The sequence below is a fragment of the Cordyceps javanica genome, chromosome 7 (genome assembly GCF_051103115.1).
Source record: "Cordyceps javanica chromosome 7, complete sequence".
In the NCBI taxonomy this organism is placed as follows: Eukaryota; Fungi; Ascomycota; class Sordariomycetes; order Hypocreales; family Cordycipitaceae; genus Cordyceps; species Cordyceps javanica.
In genome coordinates, this window is record NC_139301.1 from 3,047,471 (window position 1) to 3,067,752 (window position 20,282).

The following is a 20,282-nucleotide window of genomic DNA, read 5'->3' on the forward strand; positions in this document are numbered from 1 at the left end:
CACATTCATAATTGGCAAAATCGAGGACCAGCTCGTCTGTGATGTATGAGGCGGACGGCAGACGGTATGCGTCTAAACTTGTCGCTGCGGTCGTCGACAATGTCAAAATGTACCAACTTGCGCTTTTTCTTCTCTGGGAAACGCAGATGTGGCCATTTGCCTTTACCCTGCTTCGTCTCGCCCGGCCGCGTCGTCCCCGGCTTACCCTTTTTTCGAATTCCCGCCAGAATGCCTGGCCTACTGCTCCTCAGCCATTCGGGCGTTGTCCTTTCTCGACGAGCAGCGCGTCCTGCCGCGTCGCCTAGTGCTAGGTCGGGTCGACGCGCGGGAGCGCCGGGTCCCAACTTCACCGAGAAGCACCCAAACGCAAAGTACGCGAGGCACACGAGCAGGTCCCAGCTGCTGAACAGACTGCGAGAGTCGTCAATGTCCTCGAACAGCGCCATGTCTACTCACTCGTCAAGGACGCTGGCCGTGCCGGACGGACGATGCGGATGTTGACAGGTAGCTTTTCAATATGCTCAGGGCGGTACGGAAAGCTGAAGTGTGTGGCTGTAACTTAATCTACCACTTCCCGGCCAGACCCCGTACTCGTCCAAAAGCATAAAGCACGAGTCATCTAAACATCAGCAGCCAGCCTGCGCGGAGTGAGCCCGAACGGGTCGAGGGATAACCAACGGGCGGTAAAACAAAATGAGTGATTGGATGTGAAACTCTTTTTATTGGAGCGCCGAAACCCAGTAGATTGCCAGGCAGCAGCCAATATTGGCATTGTTCTGAAACCTGGCAATGCGGCCAGACTTGCATTTCATGCCGACTTACTGCGTGGTGGTGACAAGACGTGATGAATTATGCCAGTACTTCAGCTATGTGAGCTGTTCTCGTGGACCGAATCTGTTGCCGATGCTTAGGGCGATAAATATGTAACGAGTCCGTGTGGCAAGGTTGACTTTTTCATAAAAGGCACGGTGTCTACGTCGTGGCTCCTCATTAACCTATCATTCCCAAACATTCCGTTCCATCACTTGAGTGCTTATCGCCTTGTCCACTCGCAGTACAAGGTCAGTTCGCCTTTCTGTTGCTCGACGATGAGATTGCGCCGAGACATTGGAGGAGATGTGCCAAGAAATCATTCACAACCAGGAATACATGTACAGACATGCTGTGGATGAAGTTTCGAGCATTCGTTGGTGTTAAGGCTTGTAACAGTTCCTGTACCACTGCACTAAAACTGGCAAAAGGTTAGGCAATAATCTCAGTATAAGCATTATTCAGGAATCCAACTATGGTTTATATAGTCATAATGGCTATGCCTGTTATGAGGCTATGATAACTGTAGTGTAGTGATGAGGGCGGCTTATGAGAGCAGAAGCATAACCCGCAAGCTATGCGAAAATTATATCATTTCCCGCGCGTACTTCTTCCCATGAAGGAAGAGTGGCATGCTAAATGAGGCTGTGGAGGCTGCAATTCGACATAATATCCGCACAGTATGTACTTGGCAGCAACACCTTTGTATCTAAGTAGCTCTTATTATGAACGGGTGTCGTATTCCTGAGGAAATGACTGCATTCTATTGGTTACAGGTGAAGAAAGTGTTGATTCGTCAGGTGAGCTCAACAAATAGCCGTCACCCCACTGACCAGGAGGACTCTTTGGTAGCTCCCCGTCCCCATCTGATTCCCGTTCACAGTCCCCCCAGATAACCCGTTACATATCCTGAATCCGTCGCCCCATAAACCACCAACCATGCCAGAAAAGCGAGTTTTGCCCAAGTCGTTGTTTAACAAGTTTGAGTACATCTCCGGCGGCGCCACGGGATGGGTGTTCCAGGTCGCGCCCGGCATCGCCCTCAAGTTTCTCCGCCCGGGCCGCAAGGAGGACTTTCGCCGCGAGAACGAAACGTACGCGCTGATTGAGCGGAGCGACCCGCCGCGGCCGCCGCCGCACTTTGTCCGGAGCTTTGTCCGGCTCCCCCACGCACACCTGATGCAGCTGATGCCCGACAGCCTCGACTTTCGCCTGCGGGCCAACCGGCGGCAGGACCCGAGGACCCTCGCGTGCTTCGAGGTCCTGCGCCTGGAGCCGACGGCCAAAGTCGAGCAGTGGGCCGCGGAGCTGTCCGGCGCGCTCGCCTGGCTCGAGTCCGTCGGGCTCGTCCAGGGGGACCTGCGCCCGACAAACCTCCTGCTCGACGGCGAGGACCACATGAAGCTGGTGGACTTTGACAGCTGCGCCAAGATGGGGGACCCGGACCCCGGACTGCCCCCGCCGTGGACCTCTCCTCATCACCGTCGTTACGGGGCCGAGTCCGTGCAGTTTGGGTTCGGCTCGATCCTCTACAACATGACGCGCGGGATCGAGCCGTAGGAGGAGAAAGGCCCAGAGACCATAGATCTCTTCCGCGCCGGCGTGTTTCCGGAACTGAAGTCTGACTCCCAGCCTGACTCCCAGCTGGATGTGCTAACATTGCGCTGTTGGAGGAGTGAGTTTAGGACCTTGGCCGATCTAGCTGAGCATTGTGCGACGCTTAGTGGTGCAAAGTTGGCCGCGACAACTAACGCGATTGACACCGAGTATGTTACGAGAATGAAGGCAACGTGTGAAGAACTGCTACGTACCACATTAGCAGATTTAGATAAAGAATTCGCCTAGAAGCATAGTTTAAAAATGCTCGTACTATCAAATCAGAGTATGTTTATTTCGTAATAGCTACTATGCGGCCGCTGCCAACACGGCTCTTCACTTATCCTCAATGATGTATATCTTGACCACATGCCTTCAACCTCTTTCCTCACTGACGCAACTGAGAGAGACGGATATGCATAAACACAGGGATGCTTTCCAATAGGATACCCGCTAGAAGACACAACACGGGGTCTACCGTCTACTTGGCCACGCTACAGCGCTGTTGGGGCTCCCCTTTTTTTTAACAGGTTGAAAATGTTTGGCCTGCTCCGTGTCTTGCATCTATGGGAACGGCCTTGGGTTGACTTTGGGTATACTCTGGTTGGGTTGGGTTGGGTTAGGTTTATTTATTTTTTTTGGGCTTGTACTTTTTGACACGGGTCGGCCTGGCTAAATAGATTGGCCCCCCTTAGGTAGAAGATAGCTCTCTAATGAATGGAATTGTCCCTCTTCTCTCTTGCTGCTTTCCTGTATCAATAGTTTTCACCTTTCGACCTTGCTGCCCGTTGTGATTTTCGGGCAAGACATCTCACGCTTTGAGAATTTTGACGAGCTCAGCAACGATGGCATCTCCGGCTTCCACGGTGCTCGTGTTGCCGCCCATGTCCTTGGTTCTCAGTCCGGCGTCGATGGCGGCACGAACCGCGTCCTCGACGACTTTGGCCTCGTGAGCGAGATCAAGAGAGTACCGGAACATCATGGCCACGGAAAGGATTGTGCCAATGGGGTTCTAGAAGTCATGTCAGCTCTGTAACTGCAGGGGATAACCGAGGTCGTGACTTACGACAATGCCCTGCCCGGAAATGTCCGGTGCGCTGCCTGTCATTGATGTTAGAAAACAGGGTATATATGAGGGTTCAAGTGCCGTAAAAGAGTCTTACCATGAATCGGTTCACAAATGGAAGGCACTGCCGTGCCTGGAAGGCCGCAGAGACTCGCGCTCGGGAGGAGGCCGATACTTCCTGATATGGCACTGGCCTCATCGCTGAGAATATCGCCTGACAACTTGTTAGCTAAGCCACTCTGGAAGCCGGCGAGGGGCTTTGTGCTCACCTGCCAAGTTGGGTGCAAGAATGACGCCATTCAGCTTTGTCGGGCTCTTGACCATGATCATGGCCGCACTATCAATCAGTTGATGCTCGACCTTGAGGTCGGGAAACTCGTTCTTGTAGACCTCGTCAACCACACTACGCCAGAGCCTGCTCGTCGCGAGCACGTTGGCCTTGTCCAGGGAAATGACCCGCGAGTCTCCTCTCTTCCTCGCTAGATGGCCACCCAGCCGCGCGATACGCTCAATCTCGGGTTTTGTGTAGACAGTGGTGTCAAACGCGTTGACTCCGTCGTACTCTTTGCGCTCTCCAAAGTACAGGCCCGAGGTGAGCTCACGGACCAGCATCATGTCGGTGCCGCGGCAAACGGACGCCTTGAGAGGGGAGGACTCGACGAGGGCGTCAGAGGCAAAGAAGCAGGGACGGAGGTTTCCGTAGGCGCACATCTCGCTGCGCAGCTTGAGGAGACCCTGCTCCGGGCGGACGCTGCCGGTACCCCATTTGGGGCCGCCGATGGCGCCGAGGAGCACGGCGTGCGCGGCCTTGGCGGCGGCGAGGGCCTCGTCTGTGAGGGGGGTGCCGTTCGCATCGATGGAGCACTGGGGAGAAACGCCGAGGTTAGTTGAGGAATGTTATGTAAATATCGTTGGGCCGCTGTGCTCCGTCGTCGGGCAACGACTTACCCCTCCGAGCAGGTGTTCCTGCAGGTTGAATTTGCCAGCGGTCGGGCTCAGCTTCTCGACCGTCTTGATCACCTGGAATATGCGTCAGTTGAGCTCAATTCCAGACTGCAAGTACGTGTATAGAAATGTACCTTGATTGCCTCGGCAATAACCTGTCAAACAGCAAAAGTCAGCCTCTCTGCGTCCCGACGGCAGGGTGGGACAAATTCGAGGGGTAGTGGGTTACCTCTGGGCCGCAGTGGTCGCCCGCAAAAACAACAATGTTGTGTTCGGCCATGGTTGCAAAACTTGTTGGAGAAGAGAATTGGAAGAGCGATTGGAGAGGAAATTGAAGACTATTTCGACAAGATATATGGCAGAGCGAAGTCGGGGACAGCTTGCTCGTGCAAAAGCTCCCCCGCCTATGCCAAGTTGGAGGAGACGCCCCTCCAACCCCACCTGCCGAGATCGGAGGAGGAGAAGAGCTTCACCAGCCCGCTTTAACCCGCGTTGATTTAAAGGAACGGCAGCATGCAGCTTGTAATACAAACTTCGAAATCTCGCACATGTCGAAATGACGAAAATTGCTGCTGAATACGAGTGCGGGGATGAACTTGTCGATGGATGACTTGGTCTCGACCCTTAGTCTCCGTTTGGTTCGTCCATAAAACACGAACCACCAATCTGCATCATTGCCGACGGTGGAAGAGAGATCAAGCTTCGGCAGCTGTATATAGTAGTACCAGATGTAGGTGTATGACAGAACTTCAGTTTCAATGATCCCGGGTCACGCCACTGAGCCTCTGGCCAAGGCCGATGGACAGTGCAGCGACAAGTTGACGGTGCCATTTTGTCAAACAGCACCGCAAATGTACTCTGTGCAGATGGCACTCCTGTCATTCCTTTCTAATTTCCGTAGAAGCCAGAGGATTGATGGTTTCCGCGGTGTGATTTTGTGCCAGAGGCGCAGACACAGAAAAGGACCCCAAGACTGGTTGGTTGTGTTTGGCGCCATGATACATAGCTGACGTGCAGCCAAGATCTACTTGATTCTGCAACTGATTGATGAGATGAAAATAGAACTTAATGTAGCTCTCCAAAAACCGTCGACAAACTTGTCCACTTACACCAGAGCAAGCCAGCACTGATCTAGTACGATGTCAACGCCGCGCGCAGCCGATCCGCCACAGTGACTACGAGAGCCTCATAGCACTAGTGCTTCTACAGTGAGGAAAATATTACGGATTACAAAAGAGCAGCAAAAAAACAAACAGGCAGCATGTGGCGTGCCGGCCGTGTTCAACGAGATCTGTGACTTAACACAAGGAAAGATGGGCCCGATGGCGATTCTGACCAATAAGACACAGCTTTTATCAGGGAATGGCTGAGGGTAAGAGAATCAGGCTGGACGCAGCATGTCGTAGATGGTGCGTCGTGCGTGGGTAGCCAAACAATTTGATCTCTCTCTGGCTGAGAGTCTACATCAAGCAAGGCTACCGATTCAGTTACGTTAGATAGATGGCCCAGCACGCCGAGCTAAGCAACGCCGCCACGGCGCCTCCCCGGCCGGGCCCGGAGCCGGAAGGCGACCTGAAGACGCTGGTAGACACGCTCCGACAGCGGGCCACGACAATACGACGCTCGTTGCCCGAGGTCCCGCCCGTCAATCCCTACAATACTTCTCAGCCGAGGAAGAGAGAATGGTATACACGATCAAGAACAGGATGTCTTACCTGCAGGTATGTCCCGCCCGGTTCCTATAAGAACTCTATGGCCGCACCTCTAGGCCCACGATAAGCGAGCACCCACTCGGCGGACCTCGATTTCTCATTGGCCTACCGGCAATGCCCGTGCCGCGTTGCAAGGATGATTGATCTAACCTACCGTTGGCCGAGTCTGCACCTAGATCCCGTCGTGTCAAATGCGACGAGGCGCAGCCCTCTTGTAGAAGATGTGCGCTTGCCCGTCGGCAGTGCACCTACGATGCGAAACCGGGGTCCGTGGCGCCGCCGGTTCGGGGCTTGCCCTCGCCGGACTGGCACGTCAAGGAAGCTCTCGAATACTGTATGTGTCAAACTGGCAATACACTGACCACGCAATGCCAGAACGTGGCGCTAACACTACGCAGTTGTCCGCGTCATGCTTCCAACCCAGGAATACCACGACAAAGGGGACAGCGCGTACGAGTTCAACTTCAACTTTGACGGCGTCGTCGGCCACAAATATTTTGACGGCGACAGATTCAGCCTGCTTGTCCTGTCCCATCGTCTGCAGTGCATCTTTTCGAGCAGCAAGGTCGCCCCTCGCTACGGCAATTTACCAGGGCTGAACCTTCTCTGGACGCGACTGTTTAATTTGATGGACATTGTCATGCAGAGGCTGAATCATCGCATTGCCACGTCCAACGACTTACTCCCTGCGTTTGGATTGATTCGGATGCTGATGCATGTCGAGGTATGAGCTTTCCGAGTTGGCCTGCTGCTCGAACATGTCGAAGAACGCCGTGGCCTGGGCACCAAGCATTTCAGTGTTACAACCAAAGTAAAAAGCTCCTGTTACTAACGAAGAATTGCAACAACAGCTCAACTTTGTAATACCCACATGGAGAGTACACGCAGAGGGTTTCGGGGCTCTCATCAAAAACCAGCCGCGAGGGCTGTCCGAGCTGTTCTCCGACTATCCTGACGTACCGCAATATGTTCTACTGTAAGCCGTTGCCTCTGCTTCTGGTGACCCGCTAAAGCACCTGGCAGATCTTGTTCTATCAGTACGTGTCTTCTGATTATCAATGTGCAGAGTGTCGAGCATGTGCAACACCACCAGCCCCCCCGACGATCAGATAACACACATGTCCAACTGGTCGGACCAAGACATTGCCATTGCGTACAGTCACACGGGCTGCCATGGGTTCCCCTGTCCCACGGCCATCTTCCAAGCCATGATTCGCATCACGCACCTGCGAACGCTGGTGGCGGCCGGCACGCAGGCCCCAGAGTGGGAGCGGCTGGCCCGCGAGGCGCACGCCAAGATCCAGAGCGTCGACCCGCGCAATTGGGGCGAACCATACTCGACCGACGGCGAGATTTACGTTCTCAGCGCGCGCGTCTACCGGGCGGCGGTCGCGCTCTACGCGATACTGGCGTTGCCCCCGCAGCTTGCGGCGGTATTCGCCTTCCCGCAGCCCGGAGGAGGAGGCGAGCGGCAGGCGGTTGCGGAAAACGTCGAAGCGACGGCCGCGAAACCAAGTTCCGAAACATGCGACGCGTACGGGGCAAAGGGCCCGCAATACGAGCGCGACGAGCGCGACGAGCTGGACCTGGCACACGCCGCGCTCGAGGACGACTGCGGCCAGACGGCGCAGGTGCGGTACCGGAGCAGCCTCTTTCGGTTGTTTAGGAGGGCGACGGCGGAGCTGCCAGAGTCGGGCGGCCTCGCGTGGCCGTCGGCGGTGCTCGGAGTCGCATTCCAGGGCCACGCGGAGGAGCAGGCCATCCTCCTGGATCATGTCGGCTACCTGCGCGGGTGGCCCGGGTCGGAGAGCGGAGCGACGAGTCTCTACGACAAGCTGGTCGAGTTCTGGGGCTCCGGCAAGAAGCACTGGGACCAGTGCTTCTACGAGCCGACGAGTGTCTTGACTTGAGGAGCGCTGATTTGGCATCTTGACATGATTGGTAATCGCAGACGTGGTTGTCGCGCTGAGATGTTGCCAAGCCTAGACTGACGTAAATCGCCTGCAACAATGTCGCCAGCCGTGCCATATATCAATAGACATGTTCGTCTTGTTCACGCACGAGTTAACCTTTTTGCTTTAATTCGTATTTTCACCTGTTGCCCAGTCTTTCTGTTGAGCCTGCGGGCCCAGTCTTTGTCGTTGACCACATAGTTCTATTCATCTTTCATATTTGAGTTTTATTCTCGTTCAAAGGGTCTGAGTTTTTTCTCTTGTTCAGAAAAGATGTTACCACTTTTCGTCAGCCCCCTCGTCCCGCCTTTCTCTAGCGACTGAAGCCCAGTAGTGGTGTGCTGCCTTTGAGGCAAAAGAAGGGCTGGACCGGCCGCTCGACGAGGGTCAGACTGCAAGTGTCTACCCACTAGATCTTTCTGACAGGTACCGCGACCATAAAGCACGCTGATGCTATGGAGAAAATACCCCTCCATCAGGAATGATCGAACAACAGCAGCTTTTCGATGGGAGAATGATGTGCACAAATCTGCCACCGGCTGTCGCGTGCAAACTGTTGGCCAAGTGGGCTGAGATGCCCCTCCCCCACTTGGACCGGTAAACTTTGAAGCTTCAACGACCTGTTCTACTTGCACCAACATTGGACGAACCGCACAGGCTGCGAGATTTTATGGGTTTCCTCTGCATGTAGGTTGCGCCAAAAATTTACAGATACACATGACGGAGGAGATCGACCGCCTACGCAGGGAGATTGCGGAGCGCGAGTCTGAACTCGCCGACCTGAGATCGCAGCTCGCCGTCGCCGAGTCGGAGAAGCGCGAGACGGAGAGCAGCGCAGGAGCAGAAAGGGCGCGAGCAGACTGGAAATGGCCTCTCAAGGAAGATGAGTACGAGAGGTACAGCCGGCAGATGATTGTGCCCAACTTTGGGCTGCAAGGTGCGCTTCGAACTGCTCTTGAAACCCCCCCTCCCCCCCCCCCTCCTTCCCATCGTCATGTCAAAGGGGAGAGTACGGCTAATAGAGAAGTACCACAGGTCAGCTTCGGTTGAGAGCCGCCAAAGTGCTACTCGTAGGTGCAGGCGGGCTGGGCTGTCCGGCGGCGGCGTACCTGGCCGGCGCGGGCGTCGGCGTCCTGGGCCTCATCGACGGCGATACGGTGGAGGTGTCGAACCTGCATCGCCAGGTGGCGCACTCGACCGGCCGCGTAGGCATGACCAAGGTCGAAAGCGCCATCACGTATCTCAAAGAGTAAGAATGGCGGCTCGAATGCGCGGGGCGGGACGAAGCGCGTGGCTGACGAAAAATGCGCAGACTCAACCCCAGCATCACGTACAACGCGCACCAAACGCACCTGACGCCCCAGAACGCGGCGTCCGTGCTTTCGCAGTACGACCTCGTCCTCGACTGCACCGACCACCCCGCCTCTCGCTACCTCATCTCGGACGCCTGCGTGCTGCTCGGCAAGCCGCTCGTGTCCGCGTCGGCGTTCCAGGCCTCTGGCCAGCTGCTCGTGCTCAACGACCCGCCCGGCCGCGGCCCGTGCTACCGGTGCGTGTTCCCCCGGCCGCCCCCGCCCGAGAGCGTGGTCGGGTGCGGCGAGGGCGGCATCGTCGGCCCCGTGGTGGGCACCATGGGCCTGCTGCAGGCCCTCGAGGCCATCAAGCTCATCATTCGCGGCGGGCTGCAAAAGGAGGCACCGGCACCGGCACCGTCCAAGAACATGACCATGCTCATCTTCAGCAGCATGGCGGACACCATGTTCCGGACGGTGCGCATCCGCGGCAGGCGGGACGACTGCCTCGCCTGTTCCGGCAGGGAGGACGCCCTGACGCTGGAGCAGATGCGGTCCTCGCTCGACTACGTGCAGTTTTGCGGCGTGGCCCGGCCCGTCCGGCTGCTGAAGCCGACGGAGCGCGTACGGGCGTCCGAGTACGCGCGCGTCGCCGCCGACCGCGCGTCGCCGCACCTGCTCATCGACGTCCGCGAGAGGGAGCACTTTGGACTCTCGAGCATCCCCGGCGCCGTCAACGTCCCAATCAGCCAGCTTATGCGCGCGCGCGTCGGCGGCGGCGGCGGTGGCGGGAGCGGGAGCGGGAGCGGGCTCGCAGCAGACGCCGCCGAGGCGCAGGTAGCGGCGGCGCCGAATTGGATGCCGGCGGACTTGCCGCACTCGGCGCCCATCTACGTCGTCTGCCGCGTCGGCAACGACTCGCAGGTGGCGGCGCAGAAGCTCAAGGAGCTGGGACTGGACCGCAACGGGGAGCGGTTCGTGGGAGACATCGACGGTGGCCTGCGCGCGTGGCGCGAGGACGTGGACCCTACATTACCATTTATATAGCACAAAAGGCGAATAAAGCGGTGTGGGAAAATAAAGGCAGAGAGATGACAGATTGCTAGTGAGTGATATAATAAAAATCGTCGTTCAGACAAGAGGAGTTGTACGGTGATGCAGACGTTGATTCCACGCAAATTGTTACACAGGCCTTCGTCCCAGATTGCCCTCGACGCATCTCGGTTCATGCGTCTTCTTCCACTACCCCATTCCGTGTTCTTTTTTCGTGTTCTGTTTTCTCATGTAGCCCTTTGACATGATTTGTTTATACAAAGTTGGCATTCTTCTTGCGGTTGAATGCGCGCTGGTCCTTGAGCCAGCGGCGGTAGCCGGCGACGCTGGAGATCTTTTCGCCGTAATAGTCGGGGACTAAGTCAGTTGGTTAGCATTTCGGCATCACCCTTGCATTCAATGCCGTGGGAGAAGCTCGGCTGTGACAAACCTGGGTTGCTGGTGCTCGACTGGGCGGGGTCGCTGCGGTGCTTCTTGACGCGGGTCAGGAACTCGCTCTCCTTCTGCAGCATCTGCGTCTTGTAGCGGCGGTTGAGCAGGTAAAAGACCTGGCTGCCGAGGCTGGGTCCGATGAGCCAGCCGAGGCCGCCGGCGCACATGGTGGCGATGCCGAGCGTGACAAAGGGGTCCAGCGGCACCAGACCGATGAGGCTGTCGGCGGCGCCGCTCGACAGGGCCACGGCGCCGGCGCCACCGCCCAGGACGCCGGACAGGAGGGAAAAGGCCATCTGGATGCGGCGGCGCTTGACGCGCAGCTGGAAGAACGAGTTCCAGTCGAGCGCGGCGGTGGACGCGGCGGCAGAGCCGGCGCTGGCCGTGGTACCGGTGGTGCTGTGCTGGAGGGGTGTGCTGGAGAAGAAGCGAGCGGTCGAGGCGACGGCGGTCGCGTGGCGGCTCGTGCGGGCGGTGATGGCGAGGGTCTGCGAACAAGAAGGCATCGTCTTGAGCAACGGCCGGGCGGCGGTCGCGGACTGGGTAGCGGCGGCGGCGGTGGCGGCCGAGCGGGCAGACAGCGTCGAAAACGCAGCTCGCGAGCATGACCACATCACGGACGAGGGGGAGGAAGAGGCGTGGCGAGCGCCGCGCAGCACCATCGTCTTCATCGGTGCAGCCATCGTCTTCGGGTCGTAGCGTCGTCGAATGAAATCAATCAGATGAGGCCGAATCGATTGAACCGCGGCTGCAGCGGAGGGAGGAAGCGGTTTGACAGAATGTTTGGCAGGGAAGATGGCGGGCGTTAGGAAGCAAGCCTTGTTGGTGATGGTTGGAGAGCTAAAATGAAGATTTGAGCCAGTGGCAGGCGGTGGATTTGCTGTACTAGTTCGACTATCAGGTAACGTCGGCCACCCACTTGCGGGCCACACCCACTTCCGGGCCACCCCACATCGCCTTCAACCACGACTTTCCTCTATCATAAGAATCGCATTTTCTCACGTCAAAAAAATCCTATTATTATTATTTTTTAAATATAATATTATTATAAGCTAATATATAAAATAAGACCTTTAAAACGCTATTTAAGATATAATTAGTAATATAAGTATATAAAAGGTAATAACTTATTAGTTTATATTTTATATAATTATCTATTATTAAATATATAGTAAAATATTATAAAGAGAGGCTTTTTTATTAATATAAAAGCTCTTAATTACTTAGGAATTATAAATAATTTCCTAAATCTTAATTTAAGACTACCTTAATAACCCTCTTACCTATAAATAAGTTAGAAGATTAGCCTCTAGCCTTTATTAGCTTAATAGTAATTATTAGAATATTAGAAAGAACTAGTTATAGGGTTTTTTAAAGTATAACTTAGAGATTAGAATACTTAGAGGTAAATATCTTAATTTCTAATATCTAAATAAGGCTTTCACTTATATAATTTAGAATTTTATTAAGCTTCTTATAATTTAGTAAATATATAATATATTTCCCTAAAATTAATATAATATAGATAAAATAAGGCTTATAATAAGGTTTTAAGAGAATAACTTAGTATTAGGGTTATTATAAAAATAAATTATCCTAAAAAGATAATCTAGCTAATACTTTTAGAGTATAATTTTTAAGTATATTTTAATAATTAGGAGGAAGCTAAACTTACTAATACTTTTTAATAAAAAAAATATTTAATAATAATAGTTTTCTAATAAATTTAAGATCCTTTAGAAATTAATATTTCTAAGCTTTATTAAGAAGCTAGATAAGTAATATTATTATTATTTATTAACTTAAGACTATCTTTATTTTTAAATTAAAGCTAGAGGCTATCTTTAAGTAAAGACTTTTTATTATTAATAACTATAGAAGTTATTATATAAATAAATTCTTATTTAAATATTATTATAATAATATATACTTTCTTTTTTTACCTATATATAGTTCTTATATTCTCTAGTCTTTTAATATAGCTATTTTTAATATTATAAAAAGAAGCTATAAAAATAAGCTTAGAAAATAACTAAATAATAATAATTCCTTATCTATTAGTAAGTAAATTTTTCTTAAATATTATATTATTATAAAGAAAATTAGAATATTAGAAAATAATATATATTCTAACTAATAAATATTAGGACTTTAGCTAGTTTATATAATATAGCTATTAATAAATAAATTATTTCTTAACCTAGCTAAAATAGCCTAAAAAATAATATCTCTATATACTAAAAAAGCTCTTAATTAAGATCTTTTACTATATAAAACTCCTATTAATAAAAAATCTCTTTATTACTTATTTTCTAAAAGTATAAAGTATTTAATAAGTAATTAAATAATTTAGCTAATATAGTAAAAAATAAAGAAGTAATTTAATATTTAATAAGCTTAAATAGTCCTTATAGAGAATAAAGTCTAATAATTTAAAGCTAAGATAAAGATTATTAAGCTAAAAAAATACTAAATAATTATTATAGACCTAAATAAAATATTTATTTAAGTAATAGAGGTTAAAAATACTTACTAATAGCTTAAGGTATAATTAATAGGAAATTCTATATAACTAGTAATTAATCTATCTATAGATTAATTCTCTAGCTTTTACTCTATTAAATAGTATATATTAATTATATTTTAAATTTTTATTATATTTATTATAGGGTTTCTTTATAATACCCTTATTTCTTAATAGGGTGGCCTAGAAGTGGGTGTAGCCTATAAGTGGGTGGCCGACGTTACCTGCCGAGCTAGCTAGCTAGCTCGGTACTTATGTTATGGGCTCCGTACGTAAACTAGCTGGTAGTTATCAGTGGCGGATAAACCTACTACTAAGTAGCCTTAATAAACTAGACTAACCCTACTAGAGCATAAAATGTTATCGATATATATGAATAAATAGTTATTTTATATAGAATGATAAATTCAATGCGCGCTGGGCCTTGAACTAGCTAAGAGTAGCTTGTTAGACCTAGGGGTGTCGCCAGAAATTATTCACCTAGAGGCTAGAAGTAATAAGTAGATAGTAAATTCTTATAGTCTAGTCGAAGTAGTAGCTATCTTGAGTACTTTTCAATTATCACGTGCTGACAGCTAAAATTGGCTGCGCATATATAATATGGCTAGTATGTCTATATTATGATTAAATATCATATTTTTTAATTAGTTCCCTAACAAAATAAAACGCCCTTAAAATTATAGTTCTATTATTATTAGACCTAGGAAGATCGCTAGAAGTAACCAGCTAGAAGCTAATAATAACTAGTAGCTCGTTAGTATTAATAGGCCTCTATTCTCTAACTATATTAGTAGTTAATAGGATTATAATTCTATAAGTATATTACTTTATATAGTATATAGTTAGAAGTAGTATATAGATAGTTAATTCTATTTATCTAGTAGAAATAGTAACTATCTTAAATACTTAGAAGATCTTACGTACTTATAGTCAGAATTAACTACGCATATGTAACAGTTATAATTATGCTCTTGTTAAAGCCTAGATATACCCTTTCAAGGTATAACTAGATAACACGTGACTAGTTTATTCCAAATTCTAAAATAGATTTCAGCCTAACACCTAATAATAGGAGTAATACCCTAATTAGGAGTAGAAGCCCCAAAGTCCTAGTTAGGGTTAGCCTACCACACTCATTTATTTTTCTTTTAATAAGCTTTATTCTATAACTATAGCAGATTTAGATAATACATAATCTATTAGTTACTAAACTAGTAACTTCCTCTAGTTAATTTATAATAACTAGGAATTCTAGCCATTTGTCTTTTAAAGAAATAAAGTGACAAATTCTAAGTTATAAAAATGTAGTAAAGTCTTTTTAAAATAGATATAATTAATTATGATAAATTTATTATATAATGAGATCTAGAGTTTAGATATTTAAAACAATATCTTATTTTACTAGAATTCTTATTTAATTTACACGGTTTTATTTAATAAATATGTATAGGAGAATTCTTTTACTAGATGGATTTTTTTTACCTTGACAATTTTTCCCACTGCGGTTCGTCTTCCTAGCAACTGCCGAATTTATGGGTACTAAGGTATCTAACTAAGGCACCTGATCGAAATCGACACCCAAGCTGGGCTGTCAACCCTGATTTATAGAGGGTGCGGCTCAAACGTCAAGGGGACTGGTTTGTCGCGCCTAGACTACTTGCCCCACGCGTGCCACTTCCTGTTTGGATGCTCCCACGGTCTACCTTTTTTTTTTTTTTTTGCGACTTTTTCTAGCAAAATGAAATTCTGAGATACAACAATATAAACAGAGCCTCTATCGAGCCGAACTCTCTTTAAAAAAAGCTGGCCTGGGGTCGCGACCGTCGAGCATGGCCGCCTCGCAGCAGAGGTTGCGTCTGCGCCAGCCTGTCGAGATGAAGACGAGCAGGATCACGATCCAGCTTCCCTCGCGCCCGGCCGACTACGCTCCAGGCTCAGGGCCGCCGCTGCTCCGACTTTCCCTCCAGCCACCCGCCGACTCGACCGCCTTTATCGAAGACCGCATCCTGCTCCCGCCAGCCGGCCTGGCCGCCGACGGCCGGCCGCTGCCCAAGCGCATGAAGTACATTATCGGCTGGCACGACCTGCCCGCCGCGCGCCTGCTCGTCTCGGCCATGGACGTGCTCGACTACGTCTCCCCGAACACGCTCGAGGAGTGGGAGTACAAGATGGAGCTCGAGGTCGATGCCGAGCGCGCGCGACTCGCCGCCGAGCGCCAGGCGGCCCACGCGCAGCCGCAGCCGCAGCTGCCTGGCGCCGCCGCCGCCGCCTCCGATACGGCTGCTCCCGGCAAGATGAGGCGTTCGGGACGCCCGCCGCTCCATCACACCAACATTGAGGCCGCCGTCGTCGTCGAGACGGAGGGCCACGGTGGCGAGCAGGAGAGACTGCGCGGCGGGGCCATGAGCCTCTCCACGCCCAAGAAGCGCAAGATGGACGACTTTGTCGACGGCTACACTAGTGATGAGAGCCCGTCGGACCAGCTCCTCTTTGATCTGGCCCGGTCAAAACGCAGGATTGACGACGGCGTGCCGCTGACCAAGGAAGACGGCGGTCCATCACCACGCGAGGTGGACGAGGGTGCGTCGCAAGGCAATCAAGGCGGCGACGACCGGTCGGCCCGAGAGAAGCGCGCACGCCCGGTGCCTGTGGTGCCAGCAGTGCTGGATAAATACCAATCCCGCAAGATTACATCCAAAGATGGGAAAAGGTCGGGATTAGCCGCCAAGTTTGCCTTGCCACTGCTCTCCGCGTCTGCAACGACGAAACCCAAGCCAAAGCTGTCAGAATCGTCTGCGGTTCCGCTTCTCGAAGCCCGCACGCAAGTACCAGCCAGATCACCTACGCAAGCAGCAACGCACTCATCCAGACCAATTATAGAAAATAAACCCACGTCCAAAAAGAAGAGCGGCACGCCGCAACCCCCAACGCAGCGAGCGTCGACCAAAGCAGTACCAGAGCTGCAAGTCGGCAAGAACTCGTCACAGCGGCCAGCGTCGAGCAAACTTTCGTCACAGTCGCATGCCAGTAAGATCCTCTCACGGCAGCAGCCAGCAGCCAAGGTAGCGCCAGTTTCGCAAGTCGGCAAGACCCCGTTACAGCAGCAGTCGTCGAGAAAAGTCTCCCCAGGATCGCAACTCAGCAAGACCCCGTCACGGACACAAGCGTCGATCAAAGCATCATCAAACCCGCAAGCTACTGAGATCTCGCCACCGCCGCAGCGCGCCAAACCAAAATATCGACCGCACGTCGCCAGGAAAAAAGAGCCGCAACGTCCACAACCACAGGCCCGTAAACCCTCCCCGCGAAAAGGAAAGCGGCCGTCGGCCGTAGTATTCGCCAATTCTAGCTCCGAATCCGACTCTGATAATGACGACGACGACGACGACGACGAGACGGACTGGGCCGTCGAGTGCCTCGAGGACATGGAGCTGTACGATGTCGAAGGCAGGGGCCTCGTCCGCTACTTCAAGGTGCGCTGGGAGGGCGACTGGCCGCCGGACCAGAAGTCGACGTGGGAGCCCGAGGAGAATATCCCAGACCACCTCGTCCGCGAGTTTTGCCTCACGTTTAGTAAGACCAAGCGCAAGAGCAGCACTGTATCGTCGTCCTCGGCGGCGGGACCGGCGGCGGCACCTGTACGTGGGAACAACGACGGCGCAAGGAGCATCGACCAAGGCGAACTGCTGCTGCCGCCGCTGAGGCCGAGTAACAGAGACCGCGCCGCCGCAGACGCAGACGCAGGCGCAGACACTCGCCCATCGAGCGCCGACAGCGGCATGGAGAAGCACACGTGGGACGCGCCCAACTCGCAGGGCCTGCGTCCCAACCTGAATGGCGTCTTTCCGGCGACCATGAGATGACTGACGGCCGGGAGTGTGGTATTGGCATGCTGTGCAGTGCCGGTGAAATTACGAGGGAGAGCGAGAAAAGAAAAAAAAACAATAGTAGAAGGGAACAGCGGAACAGCGGGAATCCTTACGGCGGTCAGGCTACTGCACGTAATATGATACTTTTGGACCATGCTTAATAATAATATAAATATACTGCCAACCCAAATCTTCTTGGGCAAATCTTATGCTTGAACGTCTTTCTGGGTGATTATCGCTTCAACTTGTCTTGTTACGTCTTCGATTAAGAGAGCTACATGACAATGGTCAACGAAATGAGATCAGTGCCAGTTTGGAGAATTGTGGTAACGCTGGCCTTTGTAGTTGTTCTCGTGCTATCGAAATAGAAATAATCGCAACGCTGAATAAAGCTAGATTAACCATTCTTCAGAAATGTCGCCATCTTCCAACCTATTGCGCCAGTTCCTTCGAGCCTGCTGAAGCCTGCAAACCTAGCTCAAGGCGCCGCAACATTTTGCCAGCCTATCGTGCGAGCTCCTTCGAACGAGCCAAACCCGGTGTCTAGGTACCAAGCCATCCGTCTGGTGCCGGCACCGGCACAAGGCCTATAGCTCTAGCTCCGGTCGCTGCGCAGCGACCGGGGAAGCCCCCTCCGCGTTCAAACCTCAACCAGCCGGTCCTCTTCACGCGTGGCTAGAAATTTGTCTACTTCTTCAGGGCGGGGCGTCTCCTTGATATCCTTGCAGTGAAGATCGCAGCTACCATCACACTTTGGGACGATGCCTTCGGACAAGCCTTGTTTGGTGGACAGCTCCCTTCGATGCTCCGCAATCCTCCCATATCTTGTCCATGCTAGCAGGCTCGTGGTGAAACGGTTCTGGAAAAAGCCTACCCAGCTTCCCTTCATCTGCGAGTCTTCGCCGCTGGTGAGCAGCTCACTCGGTTCGCGCTTTTGCTTCGTAGAGCTAATGGCTTCTGTCAGCATCGCGACTCAACCATGTGTTGGAGAGTCATACCTCGAGGCTTCTCCTGGCCATAACACTCTTCCGCGTGGCTCGTCATCCTGGCTTGTCCTGGCGTTGAAGAAAATATCATTGGTATCATCATCAGTGATGGAAACACCAGGCTCCGGAGTGCTTAGCTCCCCGTATTCGCTCGGGGATTTCAAGTTGCGCTGGATCATCACATCGTGCCAAGTAGTCGGCCAGTACCTGTTGAATGGCACGCAATCAAACCGTCGCTGCAAGTGATCTGAGGGGACGTACGAGACACAGCCGCCGTGCCCAATTTGATCTTTGCATGACTTAATTTGCTTTTGGGAATATTCAGTCTCGAATACAAAATCAAAACTTCCGCTATTGAGATCCTCCACATTGCTGTGCGCAAGGCGGTAGCTCGGAAACTCGATGGTTAGTGTTCTGTTTTTGTCGTCATACTCGGCGTCCAAAATACCGTGCGGAGACGCCATGACTCTGATCATGAACCAGACACGATCCACCGGGACTGGAGAAATAGAAACTGTGCGTGTACACCCCCTCAACAGATGCATTTTGGACCTGAAGGGGACTTGAACAGACGACGTAGGAATCATCCAAATCCCTGGACAGTACAGCTCTCTGGTCTGTGACAGAAATCCGAGGTAGTCGGAATTACACATCTTCTGACAGCTGACTGATGCCTCCCACTTTGCAAACTCGACGAGCATCGTCGTGCTGCTATCATTTGTGCCTCGTACGACGGGTGCCACGGCGGAAACTGAAAGTACCTGTCCAAAACTGGCGGCTTCGCGTGCAACTCTCAAAGCACTCATAGACGGTGGAAGGTTATAAAAGAGTACTCGTCGGCTTCGGATTTCGGCCGAGGTAGTTACATTGCCTCGATGGATCTTGGGGCCCTGCATGAGCCGGATGTCGGCGTGATAGCTCAAGCAAAGGAGGTCGGAGGCGTCGCTGGGAGGTTGATCTCCCTGAGCCGTTGAAGCCATTGTGTTAGAAAGACGGCAAGTAGTAATATAAATTCTGTGAATCAATACTTGAATATGCGTCTAGATTGTAATGCAAGACTAGAGTCTGGGAGTGCGGCGTGAAGTTGAGCGGGAGAAGGAAGTACGCAGGTGGCACGACGGGTGGAAGTATCGGCTGCTGACAATTGAAAAAGGAAAGTGACGGATATTAGTATTTTCGTAACAGTAGAGATTCATAATAACACGAATATTTGCGAGAAACCTATGATTGAATAAGCAGAGGTGCGTGAAGACATTGGAGCTGGCCGTGCCGGCGATCGTGTTGTTCAAACACCCGCTGTTCGTCGGTTGACAAAGGCTGTTAGCTACGCGCTCGCAGCCGCGATAATACTGAACTTATAACTCCCAATTTGTATAATACACTTGAATTTCGGTAATGATTTAGCTGTCAATTCAATCATGTATACTTCTCGATAAAGCCTAGCATATGCTATGTTGGCATGCAAATGCAGCATCAACTCCCGCTGAGATCTTCTTCTTCAACTACCATTAGAAATGAGCGTATTACTTGAGCAATCATCATCCTTCGCTTTGAATTTTTTTTGCCATGTCTTTGATACGGCCAACTTCGTTGGAGCAAGAGTGTTGCCGCTTTTTGGCATTCCTGTCCAGCTCCTTCAGCACCCTCTGTCGGTCTTTAGCTCTCTCTCTAACGCCACGCTTCGCAGCGTTCAATAATTTGCTAAACGTATCGTTATCGTCATGCATTTTTTGTAGGAGGATCTGGCGCTCTTTTGAAAACCGACTCTGCAGCCGGTCTACACAACGTGTGCCGTTTGTGAGGTATGTAGAAGCAACAGAACTGACCCCCTTTTCTTTGTCTTGAAGGTACAACGCAACTCGCTATAATTTGTTAGTCAGTAATAAGCAGAAGTTGTGATAGGGCACCCACTTTGTGGATTTCTTGCAGTCGATGCCCAATATCCTCGTCGCGTCTGGATACAGTTCTCGGCACGATGGTGGACAAATTGCGAACGAGGGGAGGCCGCATCATTGCGTTCGCTTCAGTCGATAGTCTTATTTCAT

The 20,282-nt window shown here is 51.1% G+C and overlaps 8 protein-coding genes across 8 annotated transcripts; 4 read left to right on the top strand and 4 right to left on the bottom strand.

The window, feature by feature from the left end:
• Positions 1-5: 5 nt before the first annotated feature.
• On the bottom strand, positions 6-446 carry V2A60_010399 (uncharacterized protein; the record flags this gene model as incomplete). The annotated part of the gene is made up of 1 exon (XM_083261655.1): positions 6-446. One exon carries the CDS (start codon positions 444-446, stop codon positions 6-8), a length of 441 nt encoding a protein of 146 aa, XP_083117781.1.
• Positions 447-1,749: 1,303 nt separating this feature from the next.
• V2A60_010400 (uncharacterized protein) lies at positions 1,750-2,370 on the top strand (the record flags this gene model as incomplete). Its single annotated transcript, XM_083261656.1, has 1 exon — positions 1,750-2,370. One exon carries the CDS (start codon positions 1,750-1,752, stop codon positions 2,368-2,370), a length of 621 nt encoding a protein of 206 aa, XP_083117782.1.
• An 847-nt stretch (positions 2,371-3,217) lies between these two features.
• Positions 3,218-4,697, bottom strand: V2A60_010401 (3-isopropylmalate dehydrogenase; the record flags this gene model as incomplete). Its single annotated transcript, XM_083261657.1, has 7 exons — positions 3,218-3,418; positions 3,473-3,507; positions 3,570-3,686; positions 3,742-4,336; positions 4,421-4,492; positions 4,552-4,572; positions 4,647-4,697. 7 exons carry the CDS (start codon positions 4,695-4,697, stop codon positions 3,218-3,220), a joined length of 1,092 nt encoding a protein of 363 aa, XP_083117783.1.
• A 1,220-nt stretch (positions 4,698-5,917) lies between these two features.
• Positions 5,918-8,039, top strand: V2A60_010402 (Zn(II)2Cys6 transcription factor; the record flags this gene model as incomplete). The annotated part of the gene is made up of 5 exons (XM_083261658.1): positions 5,918-6,138; positions 6,306-6,463; positions 6,528-6,853; positions 6,981-7,105; positions 7,196-8,039. 5 exons carry the CDS (start codon positions 5,918-5,920, stop codon positions 8,037-8,039), a joined length of 1,674 nt encoding a protein of 557 aa, XP_083117784.1.
• Positions 8,040-8,798: 759 nt separating this feature from the next.
• V2A60_010403 (uncharacterized protein) lies at positions 8,799-10,420 on the top strand (the record flags this gene model as incomplete). The annotated part of the gene is made up of 3 exons (XM_083261659.1): positions 8,799-9,018; positions 9,117-9,330; positions 9,394-10,420. The coding sequence occupies 3 exons, from the start codon at positions 8,799-8,801 to the stop codon at positions 10,418-10,420; spliced, it is 1,461 nt and encodes a 486-aa protein (XP_083117785.1).
• A 259-nt stretch (positions 10,421-10,679) lies between these two features.
• On the bottom strand, positions 10,680-11,541 carry V2A60_010404 (presequence translocated-associated motor subunit PAM17; the record flags this gene model as incomplete). Its single annotated transcript, XM_083261660.1, has 2 exons — positions 10,680-10,783; positions 10,857-11,541. 2 exons carry the CDS (start codon positions 11,539-11,541, stop codon positions 10,680-10,682), a joined length of 789 nt encoding a protein of 262 aa, XP_083117786.1.
• Positions 11,542-15,211: 3,670 nt separating this feature from the next.
• V2A60_010405 (chromo domain-containing protein) lies at positions 15,212-17,245 on the top strand (the record flags this gene model as incomplete). The annotated part of the gene is made up of 1 exon (XM_083261661.1): positions 15,212-17,245. One exon carries the CDS (start codon positions 15,212-15,214, stop codon positions 17,243-17,245), a length of 2,034 nt encoding a protein of 677 aa, XP_083117787.1.
• Positions 17,246-17,891: 646 nt separating this feature from the next.
• V2A60_010406 (uncharacterized protein) lies at positions 17,892-19,217 on the bottom strand (the record flags this gene model as incomplete). Its single annotated transcript, XM_083261662.1, has 2 exons — positions 17,892-18,198; positions 18,250-19,217. The coding sequence occupies 2 exons, from the start codon at positions 19,215-19,217 to the stop codon at positions 17,892-17,894; spliced, it is 1,275 nt and encodes a 424-aa protein (XP_083117788.1).
• Between the last annotated feature and the right edge of the window lie 1,065 nt (positions 19,218-20,282).